Source organism: Amia ocellicauda, chromosome 10 (assembly GCF_036373705.1).
Source record: "Amia ocellicauda isolate fAmiCal2 chromosome 10, fAmiCal2.hap1, whole genome shotgun sequence".
Taxonomy (NCBI): Eukaryota; Metazoa; Chordata; class Actinopteri; order Amiiformes; family Amiidae; genus Amia; species Amia ocellicauda.
Window position 1 is genome coordinate 19,777,418 of NC_089859.1, and position 26,849 is coordinate 19,804,266.

The 26,849-nt window shown below is 46.9% G+C and overlaps 1 protein-coding gene across 1 annotated transcript; it reads right to left on the bottom strand.

The window, feature by feature from the left end:
* Nucleotides 1-1,388: 1,388 nt before the first annotated feature.
* Nucleotides 1,389-26,162, bottom strand: mindy3 (MINDY lysine 48 deubiquitinase 3). The gene is made up of 15 exons (XM_066715432.1): nucleotides 25,382-26,162; nucleotides 24,715-24,794; nucleotides 24,453-24,513; nucleotides 23,987-24,157; nucleotides 23,697-23,748; nucleotides 23,178-23,292; nucleotides 22,753-22,826; nucleotides 22,446-22,525; nucleotides 21,937-22,007; nucleotides 20,889-20,969; nucleotides 13,573-13,645; nucleotides 7,065-7,137; nucleotides 5,963-6,050; nucleotides 4,861-4,932; nucleotides 1,389-1,960 (listed from the first exon to the last, which is right to left on the bottom strand). Exons 1-15 carry the CDS (start codon nucleotides 25,476-25,478, stop codon nucleotides 1,811-1,813), a joined length of 1,338 nt encoding a protein of 445 aa, XP_066571529.1. The 5' UTR covers nucleotides 25,479-26,162; the 3' UTR covers nucleotides 1,389-1,810.
* Nucleotides 26,163-26,849: the final 687 nt, after the last annotated feature.

Genomic DNA, 26,849 nt, shown 5'->3' on the forward strand with positions numbered 1-26,849 from the left:
GCAAAGAGCTTCTCCCACAAAAACACAGAACTGCATCAATACAGGCCCATTGAGGATAAAAGATTTCAGCAAATAGTTACACCAAACACGGTTGGGAGCTGCTGAAACCATCGTAAATAAATACGTTTAGGACTTGCTGTCCATCCTGCACTCTACTGAACACGTGGGGCTGTATTTACTGGTGTGCGGATGTGTGACTGAAGGACACAGCGGACGTTGACACACCTGAGGAGCAGGGCTGTGATGATCTGGAGCAGTGCGTAACACGTGGCTTGGGGCCGGTTGGTGTTAATTACCTGCACCCAACTGTCAGCGGAGGTGCCCGTGAAGACTATGCCCTTTTTAGGTCAGATTTAATTCACTAAGCGCTGAAGGTGTGAGACTAACATTCCCCACATGGTCCAGAGTCCGCTTTCTTCTTTCCATGAACAAATGAGCGAGACGTCTGATCCATCGCCAGAGACAGTTTCACTGAAGCATGATAAACACACACACATTTTATACATATACATTTCTCTGAAGTAAATTAACTACCTACCCTAATATATAAATCGGTACAATCTCTTCCATATGAACTAAATTAAAAAAAAAAAAAAAAAAAAAAAACCACTCAACTTCATTAAAGGGTTTTAGGGGCTGTTTGCTCACAAAACTATTTCACTTTATGTAAACTGAAAGAGTTGATCAGTCCATTTCTCCAGTGCAGCACAGGGACCAGTTTGTGAGATGTTCTCCAGGATGTTTGGTGTGGCCCCCCAAAGCCAACCTTCAACCGTCCCTTTCTGAACCTTTACAATATTTTCATACTTTCTGAAAATGCTCGGTTAAAAAAATGCACATCATTTAGGGGAAAATAATAAAACCACAATTAAAGTTCATAAATGTTCCCTAACAGGAATGTACAGGAAATAAAAAGCTATGATTTAGTTTTCATCAGTGGTTAATTTTCTACTGCGGCCCCCCATACCATGCAACCTATGGAAACTGGCCCTCCATCACCAGACATTAGGAACCCCTGATTTAATCTGATCTGATTCTTACTTGGAGCTGAACTGGATTATCACACATCTCAGCTGACAATAGATCACTAGATCACAATAGATGATCTGAAGAAAGTGATTTCTGCAAGGACAGGAAGTCTCCCGCCCTATGCAGTCAGATGTTCCTTGAGACATGAAGACTCTTTCTTCATTTACCGTACGGTGACCTGTAAACAGCCAGCAAAGCGGTCATTACAATCAGCGATGACACCATTTCAAGAAAACAAACTTTTTTTTCCAGTGTAAGCGACTGAATTGTAATAAATAAGACTCAATGCACAGACAACACCCCCCCGGACAGCGACAAGTGGAATCTATCGCAATGTAAGTTCGTGGGAAGAGCTTGAGAAGATTTGACAAACTTTATTTGAGTTTTTTCTTCCAGTTAACAAAACCTTCAGGAAATCATTAAAACAAAATAACAGATCAACGTGACAATAAATACATGTTGGTGGAATTAAATACATGTAAAGCGAAAAACCAAACTCAATTGGTCAGTGTTGAAGAGTTCAAATTAAACAAAAAAAAAAAAAAAAAAAAAACTTAATTTTGGAAAGAATGACAGTAAATGAACACAGAGGTCTTGTGTGTTTGTTCCCCTCAATTAATGTAAACGGACATAAACAGTCAAACAGCTGAGTGTTCAGTAGAAACATCTCTGTACAGTCCAGGCACGGAATTGGAGGCTTATAAACAAAAGGGAAAGATCGAGCTGATCGGGACTGACCGCCACGGCGCTCCCAGGTCTCCGCACCGGGCCGAGCCGGGCGTCAGTTGAGCGAGGGCGAGCGGTCGGCCGCCCACAGCAGCTCGATGTACGGCCACTTGGTCTGCAGGCAGCGCTTGATGGGCGTGTCGTCCGTGCGCACCATCGGGTCCTCGAAGCCCAGGATGAGGGCCGTGCCTTCCACGTACAGCACCTGCAAGGGGAAGGACGGGAGCGTGACTCACCACGGCCGGAGTGAAGACTGGGGACGGAGATCGAGGGACCATAAATCAACAGGACGACTCGCTAATCCGTCCAGGGGTCACCAAGCAGCTTTGGGACGATTACAATCACTGCGTTTTACTTCACTATAACCGAACGACGCCCCTTCCATCTCACCACACCGACACTCTGCTCATAGAGGACTGTGGATCAGGAATCTCATGAGGGAACTGCACCACAAAACCCATCAGGAGAAAGGACACACACACACACGATGACATCATGTAGGGATCGTTCCCTGATTGTTTCCACATGCGCAGCGTCAGGTTGCTTACAGATGTATAGATTACCTGCACTGACTACAGAGGCCATGTTTCTACACTCGCATGACATCACAGACCTGTACATATGGAGCTGGAGAGCGGTGGGACACATCGTAAGACACAGACAGAGCTGTGTGACACTGAAATACAGACACGTTCCAGCATGAAAACACCATGGCACATAGTTTTATTTAAATGGAGCATGTTCTCTTAGAAGGCAGTGAAACACGTCACGCGGATCTGCCTTCCAGTTTAACATGTCCCCCTAGTGGAGGGGATGGTGGCTGTGTTAGTTACAGTCTGTGCCCAAGCAGAGGGAACACAAGGCAGAGATCTGGAGACACAGCTCAGGAGACAGATCATGTCCTCTTCCAACACACAGAGGACACGACTCAGTCACACGACACCCTGCTACCAAAGCATTAAAGCATCTTTCTTGCAACACAAAGGCTTCAAGATTTTAAAACAGCCCCTCCATCACCCTCCAGGCTGCCCCCCCCGGGACCACAGACACGTGTGCTCCTTTCACGTACCACGTGCTTCAGTTTATTTGTGTTAAAGCAGCACGGCTCTTAGACGCACATTTCTTTCTGCTGAATACGTGCGTCACAGGTTCCTCAATACAGAGTTGCGTTGACAACGATTCTTTCCTTCCCTTATGATGCAGAATGACACCGACTGTTGCCGAGTGTTTTGTGCGTGCCTTCGCTCACACAGGGTTGATCTTGGGGGGGTTGTGGACGTCGACAGCGTAAACGTGACGGGGTCTCTTGGGAGAAGGTCCCTGGGGCGACACCTCATCCATCGCTGCCCATAGTCACAGGGAGAAATAACGATTATCGCCTCTGAGATGCACAGTCGAACCCTTGCCACAGAAGACAGAGCGGCTAAACACCGTCACAGTGCCTCTTCCAGGAGTATCTCCAGACGCCCTGCACTGACGGCACGGTGTCATCACATGACGCACAAGGACGGTTTGAGGAGCAGACTGTAGGAAGCCTTCTGGCCCCGGCACGATCCAAGGACTGAAAATCCACCGAGTGTAGTTAGCCGTGTCTAAATGTATTTATACGTTTTTAATAAGTATATAAAATAACTTTAATCCCCAACTCGACTCTTCAGATCAGGGAGGAGGAGACTAACAGTTGCTGAATGCCTGTACAAGATTAAAACGTTGCGCTTGAAGATTGTCCACTCGACATGATCTGATTTCAATTTAAGATTGGCAGAGGATTAGTGTTTATAATAGGTTGTTAAAATCTGACCCTCAGAGAGGCTGATAGAGTTACTGACCTCAGAGCGATGAGGACAGACTGGAGAACCCGAGTCTGATTCGATCAAACCAGTCCAGAGCCCAGAGCAAAGCAAACTGGTAAAGAGCTGCCACCATCCCAAACAGAGACTCTCAAACTACCCCAAGCCTGCGGAGGTTCAGGGCAACTCTGAACAAACCCACACACTGTCTGTACAGCTGATGACTTCTGCATATGACTGATGAGCTCCTCTCTCCAGGTCAGATGAACCGGTCTGAAGTCTGTGGCGTCCGTTCACTTCCTGCTCAGAGGTCAGAGTTCAGCCACACAGGGAGGCCAGCGCAGGAACTCGAGTCTCCGTGACGAGAGTCTAGAGTTGCCCTGCTCTCATACAGGAGGTCTGCTTGATGGTTCAAGACTGTGGAGACTCTCCTGGTGAACAGATGGGCATCTCAGGTCTTCCAAGGTAGATCAATGACCTTTGACTAGATGAGGGTTGCTACATTTATTTCCCAATCCAAACAAATTCAGATATATTGCTTAAAACCTTTTAAAAGAGAAAAGAAACTAAACCAAATGAAATGCATTGAATTATATTACTGACTTTATTTTTTCACTTTTGTCCCATTAGCTAAAATCTTTAGTGAATTCATGAATATAAATATCTTCAAACTGCTGTGTACAATTTATACACATTATTACTATTGCAATGCAATTTGCAGGATTGTAAGATTAAATTAGAAATGGACAGATGCAAAATAAAAGCGCCAGAAAAGTCCAAAATAAGTGTTTTTGTTTCTTCTATAAACGAGCTGATGGTTGTGGTTCAAACTAATTAACCCTTTAAGACCAAACAGATCTGGGTTTGACTATTTTGTTCTACTCCTTATTCACTCAAAAGGAGAGGTGGCAGCTCACTGTGGGGCCACGGGGCCACAATCCTCTCAATCATGAATCACTAGACACCTTGAACCCATGTGAGGGTTGATTGATAAAGTCCACTCACTGGCTTAATTAAGGAGTAACAACTTGGAATAAAATAAAGAACCAGAGGACACTGTGGCCCCCAGGACCGGGGTTGGCTGCCCAGAGCTAGTCAGTTCACAGAGATTAAGTTTGAGTTCCTGCAACACAATTCAGTTCAGTTTTTTCACTCTCATTCCTACAAGGAAATAATGGAGGGGGGGGCGGGGGGGCAGCTCTTGCTCGAGACTTCAAAACACACACAGTTGCGTCTCTTCATCTTGAAAGAATCGGCCCTTTCACAACAGCACACACACGACGCTTGACAATAACGACGCACTGTTCATTGTTACCTTCTCGCCGTAGTTGGACTGCTTCAGGCCGTTGTAGTGGTACACAGGAAACGAGTCCGGGATGCCACAGTCCTGAAATAAAAGCAGAGCTGGGTTAGCACGGCCGCTGTTCTGGGTAAGACGCTCTCCTCCCTCCGCCTCCAGCCTCTTGGTGATCATCACACAGAACAGACGCTTTTCAGCAGCCCCTCTCGGTAACGCTCGAGCGCAGAGCTGACTGACCGGCCAGGCGAGCGCCAGACACTCAGCGCTGCGCACACCGGCCAACGGCAAACCACAGGAATACCTCGCTCTGGAGGAATTACAATATATAGGTTTTATGTCTCTCTTCAAAAGCCTGAAAATGCATCAAGACAAGAACGGCCTGATCGCAGCCAGCACAGGGAACAAAGAGCACACAGTGAGTCAGGCCAAAAAACTGAAATTGATCTGACAAATTGGGAGCGCTTTAACACAATTTCTCTCTCTGCGATGGGCTGCGACGCAGGGATAATCCCCATTTTGGGCTGCGGTGTGACCGCCAGTCCCAGCCCCGTCTCCCCATCACTACTTGGGTCTGCTTCTCCTCAGCGCAGCAGGGGGCTCCCTGGCGGACAGACCCTGACGCTGCCCAGACGCCCGTGCGGAACTGTATGACAGGCCGGGTGCATTAGATGAGACGGTTTTCCATTAGACCTGCGTCAGGTCAACCTTGAGCCGAGGCACAGATGTTTTATAACTAGCGGGGAGAGCAGGGAGTGGGAAAGAGGATATCAGGGCTCAGCATAGTGCGAAGGCCTTGAAAAAGCATTGTGCTGGTCTGGCAGTTGTGCGCGGTGCTCGCCGCGGCTCTGTTGGGTCGGTGCCAGCAGAGAGATCGTGGGCTTCAGAGGTACAGCAAGGCACACAGGAGAGGCCGAGCAACCTTGAACCACACACACACACACACACACACACACACACACACACACACACACACACACACAGTCAGGATTTGTAAAGTTAATCCACAAGTCCAGTAACACAACCGAAAGCTTTACTGGATATTAACTTTCGTGACAGGTTGAGTCAAGCCAAAGCACCTGTGAAACCCATAGCAGCTCATTAGGGAGATTTACTTCACCTGGTTGGGGAAAAACTCCTGAAGAAAAGGTCCAAGCAAAACGATTCCTAGTCCTTCAGGGTCCAGTTTATTCTTCATGAGGTTCACACTGAAACACAGGGGGAAAAAAGGCACTGAATAGTAGATCGGCACACTAGTTGTTGCGATTCATGCAGAAGCAACAGAAATACTGAGATGCACAATTCCCTATGATCGTCCAACACTAGAACAACGCTCTGGGGTCGAGTGGAACAGGCTGGCTGAATTCCGGAGCGCTTTAATCACCTGTTGTTTTAACGACAGGACTTGAGTTTTCCTTTTAAAGACTGAAAAAGGGTAACTAGATCTTGGCCGAGCTCTTTTTCTGAAGCTCGGGTTGATTACACACTCTGGAGTTTATTTGTTAATCCAGATTTATAAGATTACAATGTGGCATTGAGGCCATTCAGAAAATAATAAAAATAAACCCCAGTTAGTTTAAACCTCAGGGACATTATTTCACTCGTGTTTGTTCTTGTGAATTCTGTACCAGAAGAATCAAAAATAGAGGTTTTAACCCATGTCCCAGCTTAACAGACACCCACAGAGAATCACTCGTGTTTCAGGCCGTTAACACTCAGTTTGTCTGTCTGACATTGAAATCACACGTTCACTCCTGCAATAACAGCTGTGATCGGAAGTATTGATACCCTTCACTTGGGACACTATTGGGTAATTGAGTTTGTGAACATACGGTTTGTTAGAAGTATTTATTTATCCATCAGATCTGTTCACAGTTGACTGAGCAGCGATTCAGGCCTGGAGGGAAACCCTGTAGATTCCGGTCTCTGAATGAGCCGTTCAGCTCCACAGCGCTGAGCTCAGCAGGTCCAGTGACCGGCAGCAAGACCCGGTCCCTCTCACCAGCGCCACAATAACAGCGCTGCCCAAGGGTTCTTTAAGGCCAGATTTATGACTTCATTCACTCTAAAGGCCAGTACTGAGGCGCTCGTTAGGCGAGCACTGATTCATGTTTTAGAGAAGTGTTCTGCGGTCGGTTTCTCACGGACTTGCTCAGAAACCCACACGGGGGGGTGCAGGGTATGCCGAGATAATGGCACGGCCCCCCGACAGTGTGACTTACTATTCAGGCTCGGAGACGAGGTCCAGGGCTTTCATCACGTCCTCCAGCAGCGTATCGGGTATGAAGCCATTGTCTGTAACAGAATAGGGACAGACGGTGAGCCGGGGGACAGAGACCACACGACATGGCCCAGCAGTCCAGGGTCTTTTCTAGAGCCTGACCGATACATGTTTTTTTGGGTCCAATACCCATAATTGGGAAGCTAAATTTCCTGATTACTGAAATATCTTCCGATATTCACTTTTGTCTTTTGTTAGCATGCAAAACAGACCTTTTCTAGCATGGATCCCTCAAATCTCTGCCTGTCAAAGAAATTGTGTCAAATTTGCACTGAACGCAGGATTTTTACATTTTCACATAAACTTAACATAAATTTTCATCCTAAATAACCACAAATCAAACATTTGCAAATATGCATATTGTATACATTAGAACAAAAACCAAGGTGTATGAGCAATTTCACAAATAGAAAAATGTGCATGTTCTATACATTAGAGCAAATAAGATTGTGTTAAGTGCTGGTCTTATATTAGCATTTGACACGCATCATGTTCTCTCAGGTTCACACATCCTGCTCAGTGCTCAACACTGCCGATTACAGAGAGGCAGGTTAGTGCAGGCAGCACAGCTGCATTTGTTTTAAAAAATGTATTTAAAAATGCCCTGGAAAGTGTAACTTATTTCCTGCATATGCTAAACAGTAATACGAATCATAGTCAAAACACGATGTAGGATTTGAACGTTTTATAAATATCATGTAGGGCTCAGAAGGGACAAGGAAGTGTTAAACTACACAACAAACGTGTGCTGGTTAAGGGAAAAAAAAGAAAAAGAATTCAGTCCAATATGTTGAAATCGCAATGTCGGGACGTTGCACCAAAAATGATGGCCATGAATTAGCCTCCCTATCCTCCTATAAACAGTGTGAGAGTCAAGATAGTCAATGAGCTTCTGGCAGAGCTGAGCTGCACAGAAACCCAGACGAGCAGCAACTTTCCTAAGTTCACGATCAGGTCTGTTCTAAACTCTGCTGTATTTCACTTCTTCGACACTGACGATTTCATATAACATATTCAGCCATAACATTTTCAGTAGTTTAGACCGTGGTGACAACAGCTCTATAATCGTTAAGCCCTTCACTTCGTGTTGATGTCTGCGTACTTTAGGTCTATTTCCTCCTGCTCCCGTCAAGAGAAGTCTAGTTCACACAGATCCTACACATGCCTCAGGCATGTCATTTCTATAAACAATATCGATGGGTCTGACACACAACAATCCTCAAGGATATACAAGCAGTCGGAGCTGAAGTACACAGACTACGGACCACTTAATCTTTCACAGCGAATGGGTCGTCACGTGACAAATCGGGCCGTTTTTCACGGTGGACAGCGCTTGCTCAACAAAATATATCCTCCCCAAGAAGACAAAGCAGTCAATGCTTATCGTCTAAAATCTACTTAATCCGATTTCAAATCGCAACAAGGGGGTCAGGTCAAACAATACAGCAATCACACAAAGCATGGCAACGGCAAGATGACACATCGGTCCCGTGTGTAACCCGAGCCGCGGCTGCTTCTCACTAATTTCTGCTCAATGAAGCCCCATCCCACAGTGAGCCGGGAGGTCAGGCGTGTCGCAGGATGTTTGCAAAATAAGACATAAAAGCCCTGAACCCGATACAAGCTCAACTCTCTCCTTCAGTCCCTGGTGGACCTATCTGAATAGGGCTCTCCACGTCACCCAACACGTTCACAACAGCTGTTCAGCAGGACAAGATGTTAAAATAACACACACACACACACACACACACACACACACACACACACACACAACACACACAAACACACACAAACACACACAAACACACACAAACACAGGGCTTGTGGACCTTCCAAAACAGACAGGAGAGCAGGCCGATGCAGACCTGCAGAGATCTCGGTATCCCTCGGCCTGAAGTCCATTTTACTTCAGTTTCCGGAGGAACGCAAGCCAGCGGAGAGCCAGTCGGAGAGAAAAAATAGGAGCTGTCAGGCTGGAATCTCTCCTACTATGGTAAAAAGCAAGTCGTGAAGTATGTGGTTTTCACGTCGCTGCAGAAAACAGTCAAAATTCTCTCCTGGCACGACTCTTGGTAAATAATAATGCGTTTGCCAGCTGCCTTCTGAAATACTTAAAGGGATAAGAATGAACCCAAAAATGAAAAATAAGAGACGTGTTCTAAGCCTTTTCCAAAATACCTGGTGTCGGCCGAGGCTCCTCTCACCTCTGGAGACGACCAGTAAGAAATCCTTCTAGTGGTCCAATTACACTTTCACATTCCAGTACAGTTTCCGTGTTAATAAAACTATTAATGTTGAGTCTTCAGGTCCACTTTAGGTCCTTCTCGGAGACTTCAGAGCAGCCAGACATCGAAGAAACGATGAAGCGCAGAAATCTCACCTGGCCTTGTGTGTTTGGAGTAGTAGATCCCCCCCATCGTAGCCGTATTTGTATCTTCTATACCAGGGGTGCCCAACACGTCGATTGCCGGAGGAGATCATTACAAAAAGTAGCTCTCATGATAAAGACGTTTGTGCACCCCTGTTCTACACACCGTATACCAGACGGACAATCTGTACCTTAAAAGAGCACAGCAGTTGCCTAGCTTTGTGGTTTATGCAAGAAGAGAGATTTATTTTTGTCGTTAGGGTCTTCTCTCCATGGGTTAATGAGTGATACGTCTGGATTTGACTGACGCAAAACTAAAACAAAAACACAAACCCAAATAAAAGGGTGCTGTCATGCGTTTTCCTTCCTCTTGCTCGACAGAAAACGACCTTCATGTAGGGAAAGGAAGCCGGTTAACAGCGTCTCACTATAGAATCTGTAAACTGCAGGAAAAGTGAAAAAAGTTAAAAGTATTGTTATTTCGAAAGCGCTTCTGGCGTTTTGGCACGAGACTTAATTGGAAACAGTTCCCCCAAACTGGGCTGGCAAGACTCCTCTGTTTACATATTTGATGTCAGAGAAGACTATTCTTTTTTTACTCCAGCTGAAAAAGATCTAATCAAATTAAAGCGATGCGTTGGAATGTGCATTAATGTACGAGTTTCGCACATGCTCTTAAAACGTACGCCGAGCCAAAACACATTACTGAGCAGAAGCCAGCTCACTCCATCTCGACCCCAGTACCGGCAAACCACACAGACACTGGCGACCCTGGCAATCGAGTGGTTTATCCTCCTTTCCAAGCACAGACCGCAAACCTGCCGTCTCCTGCTGTCTGAACATCAGCAACTAATTGACAAGACCTGATTTGCATCGCTAAATAAATCCCTATAGTTACCCACTCTGTACCCCTTGGAGAACTTCATGAACAAATCAAGGGAAGGTCTCTCGTGGCCGAATGTGCCGGTCAATAGGAAGCACGTGCGTTTAATCAACGTCTGCCACCATTTTCCTTTTAAGCAGAGGTTTTGTCCTCTTTTTTCCCCCCAATGCTGTTTGGGCTGTGAATGATGGGAGGAGATAAACACAGGACGGCACCAGACAGGGGCCCTTTGAACCGACTTTAATACCTGAACAGTCACCTGACGAGGCAGAAAGGATATCTAGTAATGGCAGAACCAGGCTGTTAAACTCCCCCAGGCCTGTTTATGAAGGGGGAGCTTTACTCAGACACTTTGGCTGCCATTTGCACATTAACGGGAGATTCTTTCCATCAATGGGAACGATGCTCGATGCCCATGCATGGGGCGCTTCAATCTAGAGTGATGGCATTCATGTCCCTATTAAACCTCAGCCTTTTCCCATCCTCCTGGCACAAGTTATCAACGCACTCCTTTATAGCATCTCTATCGCTATTGGGGGCTCCCCTCTAATGACCAGAGGGACACTACTGCTGACCACAGAGACTAGTCTGTGCTCGTCAAAGTACTGATTTTGATTTAGAACTACGTCATCCAAATGGACAACAGTGTAAAGATGTCCACGCAATTAGAGCTCAGTGAAGGCGAGAGCTTTCAATGAGCAGATTAATGCCGAAGCTGCAAATAAACTTTTCCATCTGAACCTTAATTTATGGATTACAGTGGCACCTTTACTGTGCAGTAGACCCAAAAATAGCCATAAACCAGTTTGCGTACAGTTTCCTCATCGCCTCTGTCCAGTGCGTAGAGCCAAAGTCGTGCATTACCGCGCTGAAGTACAGTCAGGCAAGCCAGACAACATGCTGTTCTCGTAAACACGCACGCCGAAAGAATGCCGTTCACCCACTAACATGAACCAGCCCTCCGCACTCACAGGAATGCGCCGTCCTGGGCTGGAGCCGTTAAAATTAAACTAATAAGAGCCGCTTCATCACCCCTGAGCCCAGACCGGGACGCCAGCGCTGTCTGAACAACAACAAATCCAAAACAAAACAAAGACTAAACACAATCCCATCCAAACCTCAACCTTTGTGCTCGTCTCTCAGGGGCTCTGATGCTTAAAGATGGAGGGGATATTCCCTTCTCACAGGAGCATCAGGTGGCATTCAGAACGAGAGAGGGCATGTATGTTCCTTAAATGCAGTTTGTAACAGTTAATAATTACAAAAGGATGCTTCTAACAAAAACAACATGTGATGAGGAACTCGCATTTCCCAGAGTTTGTGCTGTGATGGTCAGAAATCACATGCTGCCCGAGTCATGTGACTGGGAGTCCGACCCTCCCCGGAGTTGGCACCCAGAGGGAAACTTAAAAAAACATCTGTCCCCAAAGTCAGGGCCTGCTCTAAAACAAACCGTTACTTTAACACCCTTGTAGGATTGAGATGCACAGATTCAATAAAGCAATGTTTTATAGTTACAGGATGTATATTAATAATAAAGCCTTTAACTAACCATGTCAAGCACAAACATGCTGCCTCCCTCCAGACAAACTATAAATAAACGCTTCTTCACGAAGCCTTGAAAACAAACTCCCCCACAAACACAAGCGACAGATAAACAATCAGTCCAACATTTCTTAAATCACCCAAGTCTTTTATTTATATTGTTCGGCAACAGCATACTTGTCATCCATCAAATTGCTCTCTTCGGATCGAACCCTTTTAGCGTGCGTACGACAGGATGTACGGCGTGCATTCCATCTAAACAATGCAGAGACCCTCCTGTAAACACGTGGCTCCAGAGGGGTCTTTTGGATGGGCCGCTCAGAGGCCTGCGTCGTTTCTCTGATAAGAGCAACAGGACGACAAAATCCTTTTACTCCACGTTGTAATTCAGCTCGTAAGAAAAAAAAAAAACAAGAGACTCCAGCAGACAGAGCCAACTTCCCTCCCACACGAGCAGATAACACAACCCAGACAGATGCGAGGAAGGGAAAGTTCTTGTCTAGTCTTAGTTAATGCAGTTCTCCGAGTCGGGCCAGAGAGGTTAGATCAATGCCCGGGCGCTACAGAAGCCCCTAAACCCTCGGTACACATGATCAGAGCAGCGATGGTCTGCAGCTTTCAGGAGGAAGGCTTTTAATTAAGTTTTTAATTATTCCCAGATAGTGCGCAGGTAGAAAAACAGCACTAATCCCCAAACACAAGCGCTTTCATCAGCACAGTTGACTCAGCTGCTGGAGCTCAATCTGCCACACAAGGACAGAAGAGAAAGGAGGGAAGAGAGGATCGGGTCAACTTCCACAGTGGAATGACAAGAAAAACTAATTGAAATAACAATTGCACTTCTCTTACAATAGAAAACACACACCTGCCACCTGAATGACCGCTCTGTACGTCGTCACCTTTACACATACTGAGTGACATTGAGCTCAACCCAACAGGAAGACGAAGCCAGAAAAGACCAAACTGGCCTGGGTTGAGGGTCTACAACGCTTCTACAATGTCAGTCAGTGTTAGAGGAACAGCTAATTAAAAGAAGTGCGTCACAGAAGAGGCGTAAAGGACAACAAAGCCCAGCAGCAGTCGATAGAGAACGTGATCAATTGGAAGATCTGGGAGACATGTTTACTAAATCCATAGCGAAGGCAAAAGGACAGAACGGATGGGAACACGGGTTTCCTGTTCCTGATACAGTGAGACCGAGGGAAGTGGGAACTGTGGAAATGCACAGAGAGCTGCATAGGTGAATGGGAGAGAGACAGAAAGGAGGTCAAGAAGTGCCAGCAAGCCACTGCCACAGGACAGAGGTCAACACAGTAGATCTAACAGGAGGTTTTAGGAAAGGGAGGACAAGGCCATGCGAGTCTCTGGGCTGATCTGTCTGAGGCAGCTGTGCTCATTATTCTCTGGTAGGTACAGCAAGTGATTGTTGGCTGTGCAGAGAGCAAAAGAGCAGAGCAGGAAAATCAAGTTAGTGCCACCTAAACCTCAAAAACACACATGCACACAGTCTAGTGCCAGAAACGTAAATTTAAGGCCCAGATGAGAACCAAGGGATGATCGCAGACAAACAAGCTTCCTGGAGAACATCTCTGCAGACAGACCTGTCATTATGTTCAGTTACTGCAGTGCAAAAGAAGTTGAGCGAAGTCTTACCCTCGGGGTCGTAGGTCTGGAAGACTCTCCTCGCCTGCTCCGACGGGGACTCGGGGGCCACCAGAGCCATTTCCTGCAGACAGGAGAAGCACACTTATCAACTGCAAAACACAACACGCCTCCAATGGAGAACTTCAAATACAACGGCCGAGCCACGTTTGCACCTCATTCACCACAAGACAGAGAGAGAAGTAAACCCTGGTGAGCGAGCCATGGCTCTCAGTAAGTGCACTTTACCCCATTATTAAGGTCTCTAAATAAAAAGCGCCGGTGAAGGCGAGAGAAGCCTCTAGGACCACTTACCTTTATTATTTGATCAAAAGATAAACAGCCATAAAGCCGTCAGGTTCACTTCCCTGCAAGTACAATTATGAGTAAGTGGATATATACTAAAACTCAACACAAGTATGATCTATGTGGCCAATTAGGAAACTGAATGAGAGTCCAGACAAATACAGATCGGTATCATCCTTCTATTTGCTAATAAAAGACACAAACTGGATTAGCCGATAAAAAATGCTCCAAAACCCACTGTGAAGATTAATAACAGGGGCTCTGCCAAGAGGCTGTTTTGAAATATTGTGTCGCTGGTCAATAACGTTCCGATTTATTGATTTGTTAGAACACTCAAACAAAGGAAGCTGGAGGAGATTACTAAAACAGACTGAACACATATGTATACAGGCCATCTTTACACACATTTACTTTCACCGTTGCAACAATCTGCCTTCGGTGCCAAAGGGAGGGAAATCGTATCCAATTCAACGCTTGTTTTCTTAGCTACAATAGGAGCCAGACTGCGAAGAGCCGTCCTTCGATCCGAGCCACTTTCTGGTGAACTTGACCCGTCCGCTTCAAAAGGGGCTCGGCTCCAGAAGAATGTTTACCAGGCCTTCATTTTAAAACAAACACAGTCTTCTTTCAAATAAACTCGAAGGGTGTCCTCGCAGCATGGACGCATTAAAATGCCAGGCTCTCTTCCTAGAATTTCATAAGAGGGAGAGATGGAAATCCAGTGGGGTTTCAGGGAAAAGGACAGAAAACACACAGCTGTTTCTAGGTCAGCTGACCTGGAGAATGTGGTTACAAAGCGCCCATATAAACACCCCCCCTCAAGGAACAAACACATCCCTGTGTTTAGAGATTTAACAAAAGAGAAACAGTCCCACTTGGTTCCCACTGGGTGAAGTGGAGGGGTGTCCGATAATTAGAGATGCTTTATAAACATTCACACATAAAGTTGTGTTGTGGCTCCCTGTGATCCATTGCAAGCACAAACAGTGCCAGTCATGGTACACAAACAGTGTGCGATAGATCCGATAGCTTTAATTGTGTACAGAATACATTTATATGTATTTAAACTAAATCAACTACACTTTTTTTTTTTTGTATTATATAAAGATGCGTTTCCCAAAAGCACTGAACCCAGTGGTATTAGGGTAGTTATTACAAACTCGCACACAAGAACCTGATGTAGAACTTCAGGCAGAAAAACAAGTCAATTACAGAAGCAAGCGAGTGGTATCGTTAAATACTCTGAATGGATGTCTAGCAGTAACCAATACAAATAAATCTCACTATAAATGTTACTAAGTGAACGAGAAGAGAAACAGATCTAGATCATACAAAGAAATAAACCTCATTGAGAAGTGAAGCATCTCGATACGTGCCTGATTCAGACGGGACGCTAAAGTTTATGGTCCACTCGGTTTTGTCTTTATTTTTTGTGAGGGCTGTTGCACATTTACTTTTGCCCGAGTAAAAGCAGAGTCTGCCAGGGGTTTCTTACAGGGCCAGACTTACTGAAACCAACTGGAACCCATACAAGGCAATTAGATGCGAAACGAGCTCCGATTCTGAAGGAGAAACACAAGCCAATTCCAGATGACCACAGTTATAAAACATCCCATTAACGCACAACTCTGAAATCCATCACTCAGCCTAGCAGATGGATGGGGCCAGTCGTTCTGGCATGAACCGTCCGTTTTCACTGCAATTCGGTACGACGAGCGGAGTTATTTTAAGGTCTCAAAAGAACACAACATTTTTTTATATGCATCACAGACAAGAATGCAACATCTGCTGCCACAATCCGCTTCCCTTCCTCCGTCTACAACCCAAACAAAAGGGGAAAAGGCCATTCTTTCAGATCTTCAAATGAAGACCAAAACACAAGCTACGGCTCGGCTGTGGGAGAGGGTCAAGGAGGGGACAGGCGTGTGCGTATTTGTTATTTCTCAGTGCACAGGTGAACGCAGAGAAACCAGGCCGATGCAGAGGAGTCACATGAAGATACAGCCCCGTGTCAGTCCTGACAGAGAGCAGACACACAATGTCCCTGTACTTTCATGTAGCATTAATAAGGAGAGTTATAAATCTACAAGTTTTCTATCCGATCAGTTTGAAAGAGAAGGAGTTCTTTAAAACCTCATACTGAATAGTACAATAGTCCTCCGAATACCAAAGAGCTGATTCCAGTAACAGTCCTGACGTCAGCCTGTTTTATGACCAGGTAACAGGAGAACTCAGGGGGGTTACATAACTACCTGGAATTAGATATTTACAATGGTTAGCCTTTAAAAGGTTCCTTTAATTTTTTTTTTTTTTTTTTTAAATGTACACATTTGCGGAGAGCAGTCCATGTCTGAGCTCAATCAGAGAGTCGTATGTTACTTAATCTTTTTATTTTCCAGCACAGAACAACTCAGTTACAAGTTACAACTGAACAGTTAACCCAAGACACCCTTAGAGCTGCTCAATAATCAGATCGGTGCAGGAACATTTTCCAGCAAACGAACAGAATTGCGAGGCTGCACTGAGAAACTGCAAAATGAAATGGAGGAAATACTGTTCTCCAAACAGAGGTTGTGGAAAGAAAAAGAAAAGATTAAGCATCTCTCTCAAAGTCTAACTGGGAGGAGATTTTGGATTTTGTTGACTTGAAGGGTGCAGGAGATGCAAGCGTCTCAACTGCAACAAAGTAAGACTAAACATTTGTGGAAAAAGGTCAAACTTGTGGAAGCTGAACGAAACCGGTGAAACTTGACTGATGTGACAGGAAGTCTTTTAAGCAGCTTTGATTCGCATTTCTTTCTTGTGGTTCCACTTGTATTAGTTAGATAAAGGGGAAATTTTAGCCGCCTTGAAAGATCACTAGCTGCGATCATTTAGCTTTTAAAGATGAAAATAACCGATTCATGCAACTTTTCAAGAGTGAGAGTTGTAAACGAGGGCCGAGTGAAATCAACCAGGGAAGAATTCGGCAGCGATCACACCGTGTAATTTTTTAATTTATTTTTTGTTCCTGGGTAGTAAGTGTTATACTGTAGTATAATCGTAAATCTCAAAAATCTACTCGCTTCTAAATTTTTTGTAGTCATTTTTGTATTATAGTATAAATACATGTTAATTTGGATTCATGTTTTTTTTTTCCCCACACGTTTTCTCATTGGAAATAGGTACATTTCAAACTATCACTGTCCTGGTCACAAAAAGGGAATAATAGCCATTTTCTACACTTTTGAGGCATTAGAAATTAGGAAACTTACTAATCAGGAACAAAACATTTGTTACATAATGTGCTTGTAGTTTAAGAGAAACTTAATATTGAATTTCAGCCAGACTTCACAATTTTACATTCACAGTTAATAGTTAAAAAAAAATAAAAAAAAATTATATATCTCTGAAGAACTAACACTAAGTGCAACAAACTTATATGATCATATACAGTTCATATGGAAGAGAAAATGGGCAACCTGTAGACCCTAGAAGGTCAACCCTTTCCGAGAACATCCGTCTCTCTGGTAAACAGCAGTTGCTGGCAGGACACACGATACAGAGGCCAGAACAGAGATTCCCCTTGTCAGTCGGGATGAACGCAGCAAGAGGAACGGCGCTCTGGTGGTTAAGTGATTTCCAATGATCTCTGCTTAATCCTTCACATCTCCGCAATGCGAGAGTGCATGTATAATGTGTTTTTTTACGCTTCCAGGTTAAATGGGTATCCGATGACCCTCTTACACGGTCAGAATCGGACTAAGAAGGGGAACGTTGCCGCCTAGATCCCAGGCACCTCCGAGCCCCAGCAATCCCGAACAGTTTCAAGATATTCATCTGTGGGATTCATACACCGCATCACAAAACCAGATGACTCCGCTTCCTGAAACCCAGTCTCTTTGTCTGGGAGGGACACGGGAGCCTTCCCCGCTTTGATCGACTCGGCGGTGGTGTATCATTGTGTTCGCGGGAGCCATCGGGGCAAACCTGCTTCACGCCGAAACCCTAGACACGGTCTTAAGTACCGGTCCGAAACCCGATCCACACCCACAGTTCACTGGCTGGACACAGGTACTTCAATATCAGCGTCCTCTTACTGTGCTCTCTTATGTCGAGGCTTTGTCAGCAAAGTAGCCCTATAGTGACGGGCAACAATGTACAGACGGGAAACCGAAGAGGCTTTGTTCGCCCTGAAGAGAGATGTGTGCTGAGCGTCCACCTGATACTCCCAGCGCGGGGATGGGGACTTGTAGTAGCATTACCAGGGGACAAAGGCAAGGTGTGGGGAAAAAGCAGGGCGTCTGACAGCCTGACAGCCCAGCGCCCTATGATTAACGATCGGAGGGACACGACAATGCTTCTTCCGCACGGATCTCAAAGGGCTTCCCAGGTCCGTCTGTCGAGACGTCTATATGGGACACTGTGTCTTTACACAACACAGACAAAGGATGTCCCCCATTATGGGTGACTTCCCCCACTGATCAGACACTCGGCTAGACCTGCAATAAAATCCAGATCTATAAATAAATATATATATTACACCCCCCCTCCTCTCTCTGTCTACATAAAGGTCAAGCCTGATAACGATCAATTAATGGATATTGCATTACGCCATGTTCCGCCCCAGCGCAGCTGTTTCGCCTGGGTCTATCTGCGCTCCGCTGAGTGACATTCACCTGCACTGTAAAACTCCCCGAGCTCTGTTCTGCTCTGCGACTCTCTGTATGGCCTGAAATCCAAACCGTCTGAGAGACTGAGAGGGAGAGGGATTGGGAGTCCATAGACACGGCCCTGCACCACAGCCCAGCGTTGGCATAGCTGTTTTTTCGGGCACATCGCCTCTCTTCTCCCCAACTTCGCTCTCGTTCTGTCGTTATTCTCCTTGTGCATACAGCGCCTCTTACGGGGCGAAGGTCCAGGTCAGACACGAATCAGCAGCTTCTCAGGACCCACGGGAATAAAGAAACGACAGCCGCTTTCCCCATTAGCAGCCCAGGCCTCCCGTTCCCACTGATGCTACCTGGAAGTGAACCTGGTGCAGTCTGAGGGGGTCAGGGCTCCCACCGCGAGACAGCCGCCTGCAACCCCCTCCACGTCCGCATGTGAAGCTCATCAGCTCCCCAAACAACAAAGAGGGGCTCTGAAGACCCTCCCCAAGAGGACAATAAGGGGAGCAGCCAGACAGCTGGGGCAGGCCTGATGCCCGAGACTCATCTCTCAGTGTGTCTGCCTGCAACGCCATTGCCCAGGTCTCATCACGCCTCACTGTGGTTTCGGCCTCACCGGCAGCTCTGGCTCGGACCGACATCTTTACCAGACATATTCCAGGCTTATGTTTATTACTGCGTCGAGGGGAAATGTAGATAGAGAGCGGGGAACATGAACACAAACGGACGACTCCGACAGCCCAATTAAAGATCAAGTGATCGGAGCACTAAGACCTTTCCGGTGCATCAACACAAAACCGTTCTATACAAATCTGATCCTCTGAAGAAACCCGACTCGTCCGGCGTCACGGATCTGCTTTTGTTCCTGTAAATCCACAATGTCCGAGGCGGAGGACTGACCAGAGTTAAGCACTTAATCTGGTCAACACTCACACTAATAGTATAATATTTCTTTCTTTAATGCGCATCTGAATCCCTGCCAGTGATGCTGAAGCAACACAAAGGCTGAGAACTCTGAAGACACAGACATGGTCCAGAGTCTGTTCAGCTCTGATGGGAAGGATGGACTGGGTACCACGGTTCTAGACCATGATGCTCTAGCACCTGCACAGTGGGGAGAAGACTGACAGATGGACAGGGCACGTTTCAGAGGAAGCACGACCCCTTCTCCATCTCTCCTGAATCACAACGGGGTTTGTAGCAGCCAGTTGAGTTTATAAATGACTGATGCTTCCCAATACAGTTTAACAACTGCACAGGATACAAGATAAAAGACGAGAATTTAATGAAAAAGTGCCAAAACATTAAAACTCAATTGAAAAAAGAGGGGGTAATGTACGGGAATAAAACCAGCCCTCGCCCTGGTGAACGAGTGCATTAAATCGGAGCCGTGACTCCACTGAAGTGGCTCTCAGTCCTGGTGGAGCTGCAACAACGCGCGGCAGGAAAGCTGAACCAGATGCAGCCAGATCGGCTTCCCAAACGGAAACAATTTTGTTGTTCACCTGAGGGCATGTACCGAGACATTTTCATGGCCTGCATCACAAAACCACATGTATTAACCTTAAAATCAGGATCATACTGCGAAGCTCTGAAGAATGCATTGAGGTTATGAAGCCGGGGAGTCTGTCTCGCTGGAGCAGGCATCTCTGAAATGTCTGGAATCGCGGGGCGCTGCGGAGACCTTCAACACATTGTCTCTGGTTTTCAAAGGGAGATGTTGGAGGACGTTGCTGCACCGAGGGTTTGGACTGACCTGTGCGGCTACACTACCCTGACTGTAACGCTATCTCGACACTCGCAGTGAAGGAGATCAGAAAATACCTAAAAAATGTATTGGAGACGGTCAATTTTGACAGTCACCGCTGTGAGGGATCTGGGCTCGTTAAACTTGTAATGACTAAAAAAACAAGTAGGAGCTTACAGACTACTTTAGGTTTTGTCAATACCATGCGTTAGCCACATACTCCAGCTGCAGAAATACTACACAAGAGCTGACGCACTTTATGGCAGGAAAACTAACTTCACTGGTGAATAAAGATCCTGGAGTATTTTCTTCCACCACATACAAAATAAGACCAAAACAACAGGTCAGAACTCTACAGGCTCTACTTCACTTGTCAACCTGAACACAATATGCAAAAATCACACACACCCAGGAGTGCACACAACTGACAGACTTCCCCCCCCCCCAATTAGTGTCTGGAGGCGCAGCAATGCCTTATAAGCACACGGCGGCTCCCTCCCGCTCAGGAACAGAAGCGTTTACGGTCAAAACCCACATTCTTGAGTGCGAGAATAGAACCCCCGGCCCATTATCTGACTGGTTTACATTTCAGACTGTGCTTTAGTACGTTTTTGAGGCGAACTTACTTTGGCAAAGAATACGGTGAGGTGCGTCTCGCTGCCAAGTATCCAAATAGGGAACTTTGGAGATTTGAGGAACGCTCCGACCTGGAAAACACACAGAAAAGCCAAGAGTTACAACAGCAGAGAACAGGAATAAAACAGCACAGAAAGAGAGGACACAACAATGGTCGTGTTCAGGCTGATAATTGTGTCCTGGCTGGTGTTCAGTGTCAGCCGGGTATAGAAGCACGTCGATTAATAACTGAACTGCGAAACATAATACTGAGCAGAACTTCGACTGTACTTTATTGTATTTCATTAATGACTGCAGTGGGGAGAGCGGTTTAAAACAGTTTGGTTTTTCACACCAGGGACAGACAGAAGCCCTCCCACCGCCCAATCCATTTTCAGAGACTTTGAGCTCAGGTTGTCCGTAGACTAAACATGTCCGCTCCCATGGCAGCTCTGAGAGTCTCGCTCTCTCTCCTCGAGATTATAGAGCTCAGACACGGAGCGCTGCACGAGAGGTCGGTGATAAATGAGAGGCCCAATGGACGGTGCTGTCGGCACCTAATCGCACTGGGAAAAGTCAGGGGAACTGAACACCAGCTCTGAGAGCGTGCGCCAGGGCCTCTGTCCACACCTGCAGAGTTGAGTACAGTTTCTTTTGCTCCTTACTGGACAAAGAGTAAAGCAGCGTCCGTCAAGAAACTTGCATTACGATACGAGAGTAAAACTGTGCTCCTGCAATGCTGCTGCTCCACAGCAGGGTCTCAGTTTTGTAGCACGTCTCCTCCGCCACCAACGTTGACCTGTAAGGGTGTGAACAGCTACAGGTCCCAGTCCAGACATACGCAGGGAACCGAGCCACATGGTACCGTTCAGACGTCCTTCTGAAGGCAAAAGCCCAAAGCTCTTCGATGCTGTAAATGTGCATCTTTACCTCTTCAGGATAGTCTGGTCTTTAGATTGTTTTTATAAAGACACAGGTAAGCGTTTCATGATAGGTTACATTTTAAAATAAGTCTTGTATGAATGGATTTAACACAGAGGGATCAGCAGGACATCCTACCTTGCAGTAGCGCAGAGACTCCATGAGTGTGAGGAAGCCCACTGAGGCCTGCTCCAGGACACCACGCAGCTCTGGAAGAGAAAGGTCATCGCCTGAGCGTTACCGAACTTCAGCTGAACCACTCTTTGAAGGTGTGGACGAGTTGGATTTTATTATAAATACACATGGAAACCCAGCTGATCCATGAGAAACTGACATGGACAACTGGTCCTGCAGCTCAGTGGGATAGGGAGGGTTCCACGCTGAAGTGGTTTAATTCAGAGGGCAGCACACGGACTGCATTGGCACACGAACTACACAACACAGCCATCTAGTGGTCAGAGGACAGACTTGCATAAATTCACAGACGGACCTCGAGACGGGTAAAAGTTACTGATTAAGTGTATCTGGAAAAACGCACGTTCCCTGAGAGGGTCCTGCTGGTGAACACAAGAGAAAGTGCTTTTGACCACATCAGAGAGACTGGAATGGACAAAAACATTAACACATCAGAATCTGCTGGCACTCACTCATGCCGGAGCACTCGCGGTCCCGGTCCCACACGTTGGACACAGCGTGGCCCGTCAGCAGCAGGTTGATTAGACTCTGACTGGAGAGACAGAGAGAGAGAGAGAGAGAGAGAGAGGCTTTTTATACATGAACACATACACACACACTTAAAGAAACAGTGTGGAACAAAGCCACCACCCCCTTCCCTGAAAGAATTGCAGTCCTGGCGAATGATCACAGGTGGTCTGCATCACTGGCTCTCCTCAGACCAACACCAGAACCAGTCACCGTTAACCAGGACATGCGTTCGACCCACAGATGCGCTACCTGCCGTGGCCGTACACCGGATCTATGAGCGGCTCGGCGGCGTCCTCGATCTCGTTCTTAATGTTCTCGATACCCTGTGGGGAGAGCGGGGGGGCGACATTTACAACACTTTGTGAAGATCAGGAGGGGAGGGGAGGGAAGTACTTCATATTAATTTAACAAAACAGCCATCAGAAACAGATCCCTTCATTAATCCCCATTGTTTAGAGCGTTCCTCCGCCAACACAAACATGCCTGACTGTGTGCCCCTCTGTTACTATGTAACAATCTGCCAAGATTAACACACAAATGAACCACCTACAGCAAACAAATCACACCCCCCCACCACAGCTGATCGATATCAGGACTGGAGTCTCTAAGGATCTTTGCAAACGACTCGTTCCAGTCGACTGCTGAAGCCGCTGGGGAGAGGCTTGCAGACTAACCTTGGTCAGGATGACAGAGTAGAGGAAGAGCAGAACGCCGAACTTGTTCCTCCAAGTGTCGAACAGCTCCAGCACGGCCTCCTTCAGCTCAGCTGCCGACTCCAGGGCCCTTTTACTTAGAGGGAAAACACGATAAATACAATATACATACAGAACACAAACACATACACGGACACAGTTATAGTCCAACGTGTTCACACTCCGCATTTCACAACAAACATTACTCAGAGATTCATTGACAGTTAATAAATGTCGGCTCTTAAACTCTACTAATCCATCAATGGCATCTTTTCACAGTTTGTTAAACACTTAATGAGCCCAGAAACTGGGACAATCACAGCTGAAATATCAGAGAAACTATTCCCCTACATTTTAGATCCTCACAAGATTGATTGTGATGGAAACTATGACTCCGCCCACCATGAACACAAACAGGGTAGAAGAGAAGCCCATTAAAACACACTTTGGTAGCGGTACCAGATTTAATCACCAAGAGAGAAGAGACGATGGTCTACTTACTGAACAACGGCGTGAAACCTCTGGAAGCCGAGCTCCTGCGCAGCCAGGGCAGCTAATCACAAGAAACAGGTCTCAGCACAATCCCACAGACAGGGTACAGGGCAGAGTGGTACTACACCACTATTACAGTGCGTTCATTACACATCACACTCATGAACACAGCCGGTGAGAGACAGAGCAGATTACACATTAGCCTGAACACACAGAGCCACAAGACTGGAATGTTTTTAATCATCATATTGAAGGCTGACGGGTTTGCGAGCAGGGCTCTCGGACCAAGCGGGTCTTACTGGGCAGCTGCTCCTCAGGGTGCCGGCTGGGCTCGGGGGGGCTGTCCGGGACGCTCGAGTCCTCCTCCAACGTCTTCCCTTTGGACCAGGTCACAAGCCAGTAGGACTTGGACTTCACCATTTCCAGGATCTCAGTCAAGGTAGAACACAGGACCACTTTCTGCTCTTCCTCTGTGCAGAGAGGGAGAAAGGAGAAGACGCGCGGTAGTCAGATCGCCTCACCAGCAGCCTCACACTAGCCGTGTATCCCCCGTGGGAACACATCATCGCTTTTCAACTCATATACGATCAGAGCTGGGAGCAGGAGAGGAAGTCCTTGTTCTAACGTGTCTGTCTGTTCTCATCTCAGCCTAGAATGGTTAATTTTCCTAGTCCCACAAAACTGCTCCTCAGAGCTGAAACAGGGGACACACACACACACAAGTGTAGACAATGCCAGTGGCAATAATATAGCATTAGAACCAACCTGAGCAGGCCCTCCAGTTGGAGTTCTCTCCATTAAACAGGATGTTCTTCAGAAGACAGGCCTGCAAGAATCACAGCAACCAATCAATGAGCCAGAACCCCAGCATTGACAAAATCTTCAGTTTGTGTACTTATGTTCACAATTGTGTCTACGTCTTGACATTAAACCAGCAGACACATTAGAACCAATGCAATGACAACAGTCCCTGTGTGGGTTGGGTATCAGTGTTGGGGTAACACATCAGGGTGAAGCCCCCACTGACCTGCACAGGGGCGATGACGGCACAGGGACCCCCCTGGAACTGCTCCAGCGCCGTGCTCTCCGTCTCGCTGAACACCAGCCCTGGAACAAGACGGCACAGGTTAGGAGATGCCGCCACACAGAAGCACTTCCCTTCTGTCGGCTGTTTGCCATTTCAAACCGTGTTTACACTGTATATACTGATTAAAGTCCTTTGGGTGGGTTTTTATTACTACTTCTTAGCGGTTTTTGATTTATACATGGATAGAGACAGACAGGGAGATTTCCACTTAATTAAGTCACACAAGTGGTTGGCTGAGGGTGGGGGGGGTTGCATTAATCCAGTTTAACTGTGCGATGCCAGATCTGTTTCTAAACCTCCTCCAAACTAATTAAAGCCGCAGTGACTTCTAATTCGGTGTCCAATAGCGCTGGTTTTGGCGCTGACGTCACGCCCGTCACTGCGCTGTCATTGGCTGGAGTTACACCTCTGTGGGAGCGCTGCTGTGAAAGGCACCATCAAAACTGCTCAGAAATGCATCCTGCTCCCATGTCTACAGTAAAATAAAATACTATAATGTATATACGCGGTCCATAATCGTATGCAATGCAGATCGGAGTTCATTTACAGCAGGCGTTTGTGGTCCCTGGGCACTTCTAAACGAGTGGGAATGAGAAAGCTTGAGTACCTTGAGTCCACCGGGAGAAAACGGTGTCCGACATAGCGCTGCCACCGGCCCGCTTGCCCCACACCAGGTCCACCACGTCCTTATTCAGCTCGGACATGTCGGGCCCCTTTAATAAAGCGCTCACGGCCTGCGGACAACCAGAGTCACACCCGCCGGCCGGCCCCGCACTGCTCTGCCCTTCTCAGCCGCCCTGCAAGCTGGGTGACATCTGCCAGAGCCCGGGACCCACCAGCACGATCTGCAGCCGGACAGGGGCGTCTGTGGCATCCACGTTTATAGCGCCCGAGTCAGTGCACCGGTCCCAGTATTGTGATCCAGTCCTACAGTCAGAACTGCAAACTAATACACACGTTAACTAATACACTGAACCCCACCATGTATGTGTATCTGATGACCAAGCAAACCCCAGTATGACGCGGCACTTTCCCTACTGAACTCCAGCCCGTGGAGGGCGGAGAGCAGACCTGAGGCCCGGCCGCTCAGCGTGTCCTCTGCCCGGACAGAAACAGCCCCGACTCCGGCAGGCAAAACAACAAATACTAACAAACTGTGACGGAAAACAGTCCCAGCTCTATCGCTTCCCAGCCCCTTCACTGCCGCCTCACGCTTCCTCTCCACCCGCCGATAAACACTCCTCTGTCACCGACTGAGCTGGGGCTCAGTGCTCTGGTGCTGCAGCGAGCAGCCGGGTCTCTGTGGGTGTGTGAGCCGCGGGAAGAGGCCCTACCGCCGGAGCGCCATGTTTGTGTGCTGGAGCCTCTACCCGCACTTCCCGGGTCGCTGTATTTACTACGTCTGACGTCAGCAGGGCCAGGCGATTGGTCCGCATCCAGAAGGTTCCCTGCAAGCCACGCCCCCCGCTCTGGAAACGTGGAGATACGGTTTCAAACGGAGGAGAAGCGGCCTCACCATTGGCTTGCAGGTCTGTCAATCGTGTCGTAGACCCCCGTAGATCCCGCCCTCCATCACCTTGCGCAGCGCTGATTGGTTACCAGGTTTTGTTTCTTGGTTTGCGCACCTCAGTGCAAGCGTGCTGCGCCGCACAGGGATCGATGGTCTTAGGGCGGGTCAGCGTTTGCATTTGACCTGAAATTTCCACACACATAAAACTGTGCACAGGCACAGGCAACAGTATCTGGCTGTAGCTAAATATGACGTTATCAATGGATAAAAGTTAAGCACACCTTGTACGACTTTATTATTTATTTATTATTATTTTATTATGTATTTATTAGCAGACGCCCTTATCCAGGGCAACTTACAAAATATAAGAGCAATACAACAGTGCAATAATACAGCACAGTTCAAAACCTAATACAATTACAAGTTGCAAATTACACAAGTGCATATAGGAAAATAAACAGTTTATGCAAATCACAAGTCCTACATCCTAGATTGTGAGCTAACAAGTGCAGACAAGGTGTGAAGTCTAAGGGGAAGGGGGCATAGGCGAAATCACAATAAACAA

Coding starts and splice junctions, on each gene's coding strand:
- mindy3 (XM_066715432.1), bottom strand. CDS start 25,478: ATGTCCGAGCTGAATAAGGACGTGGTGGACCTGGTGTGGGGCAAGCGG. Junction 22,526..22,752: donor CCGGTGTACGGCCACGGCAG/GTAGCGCATCTG, acceptor CTGTCTCTCCAG/TCAGAGTCTAATCAACCTGC. Junction 6,051..7,064: donor CTCGTCTCCGAGCCTGAATA/GTAAGTCACACT, acceptor CCTGTGTTTCAG/TGTGAACCTCATGAAGAATA.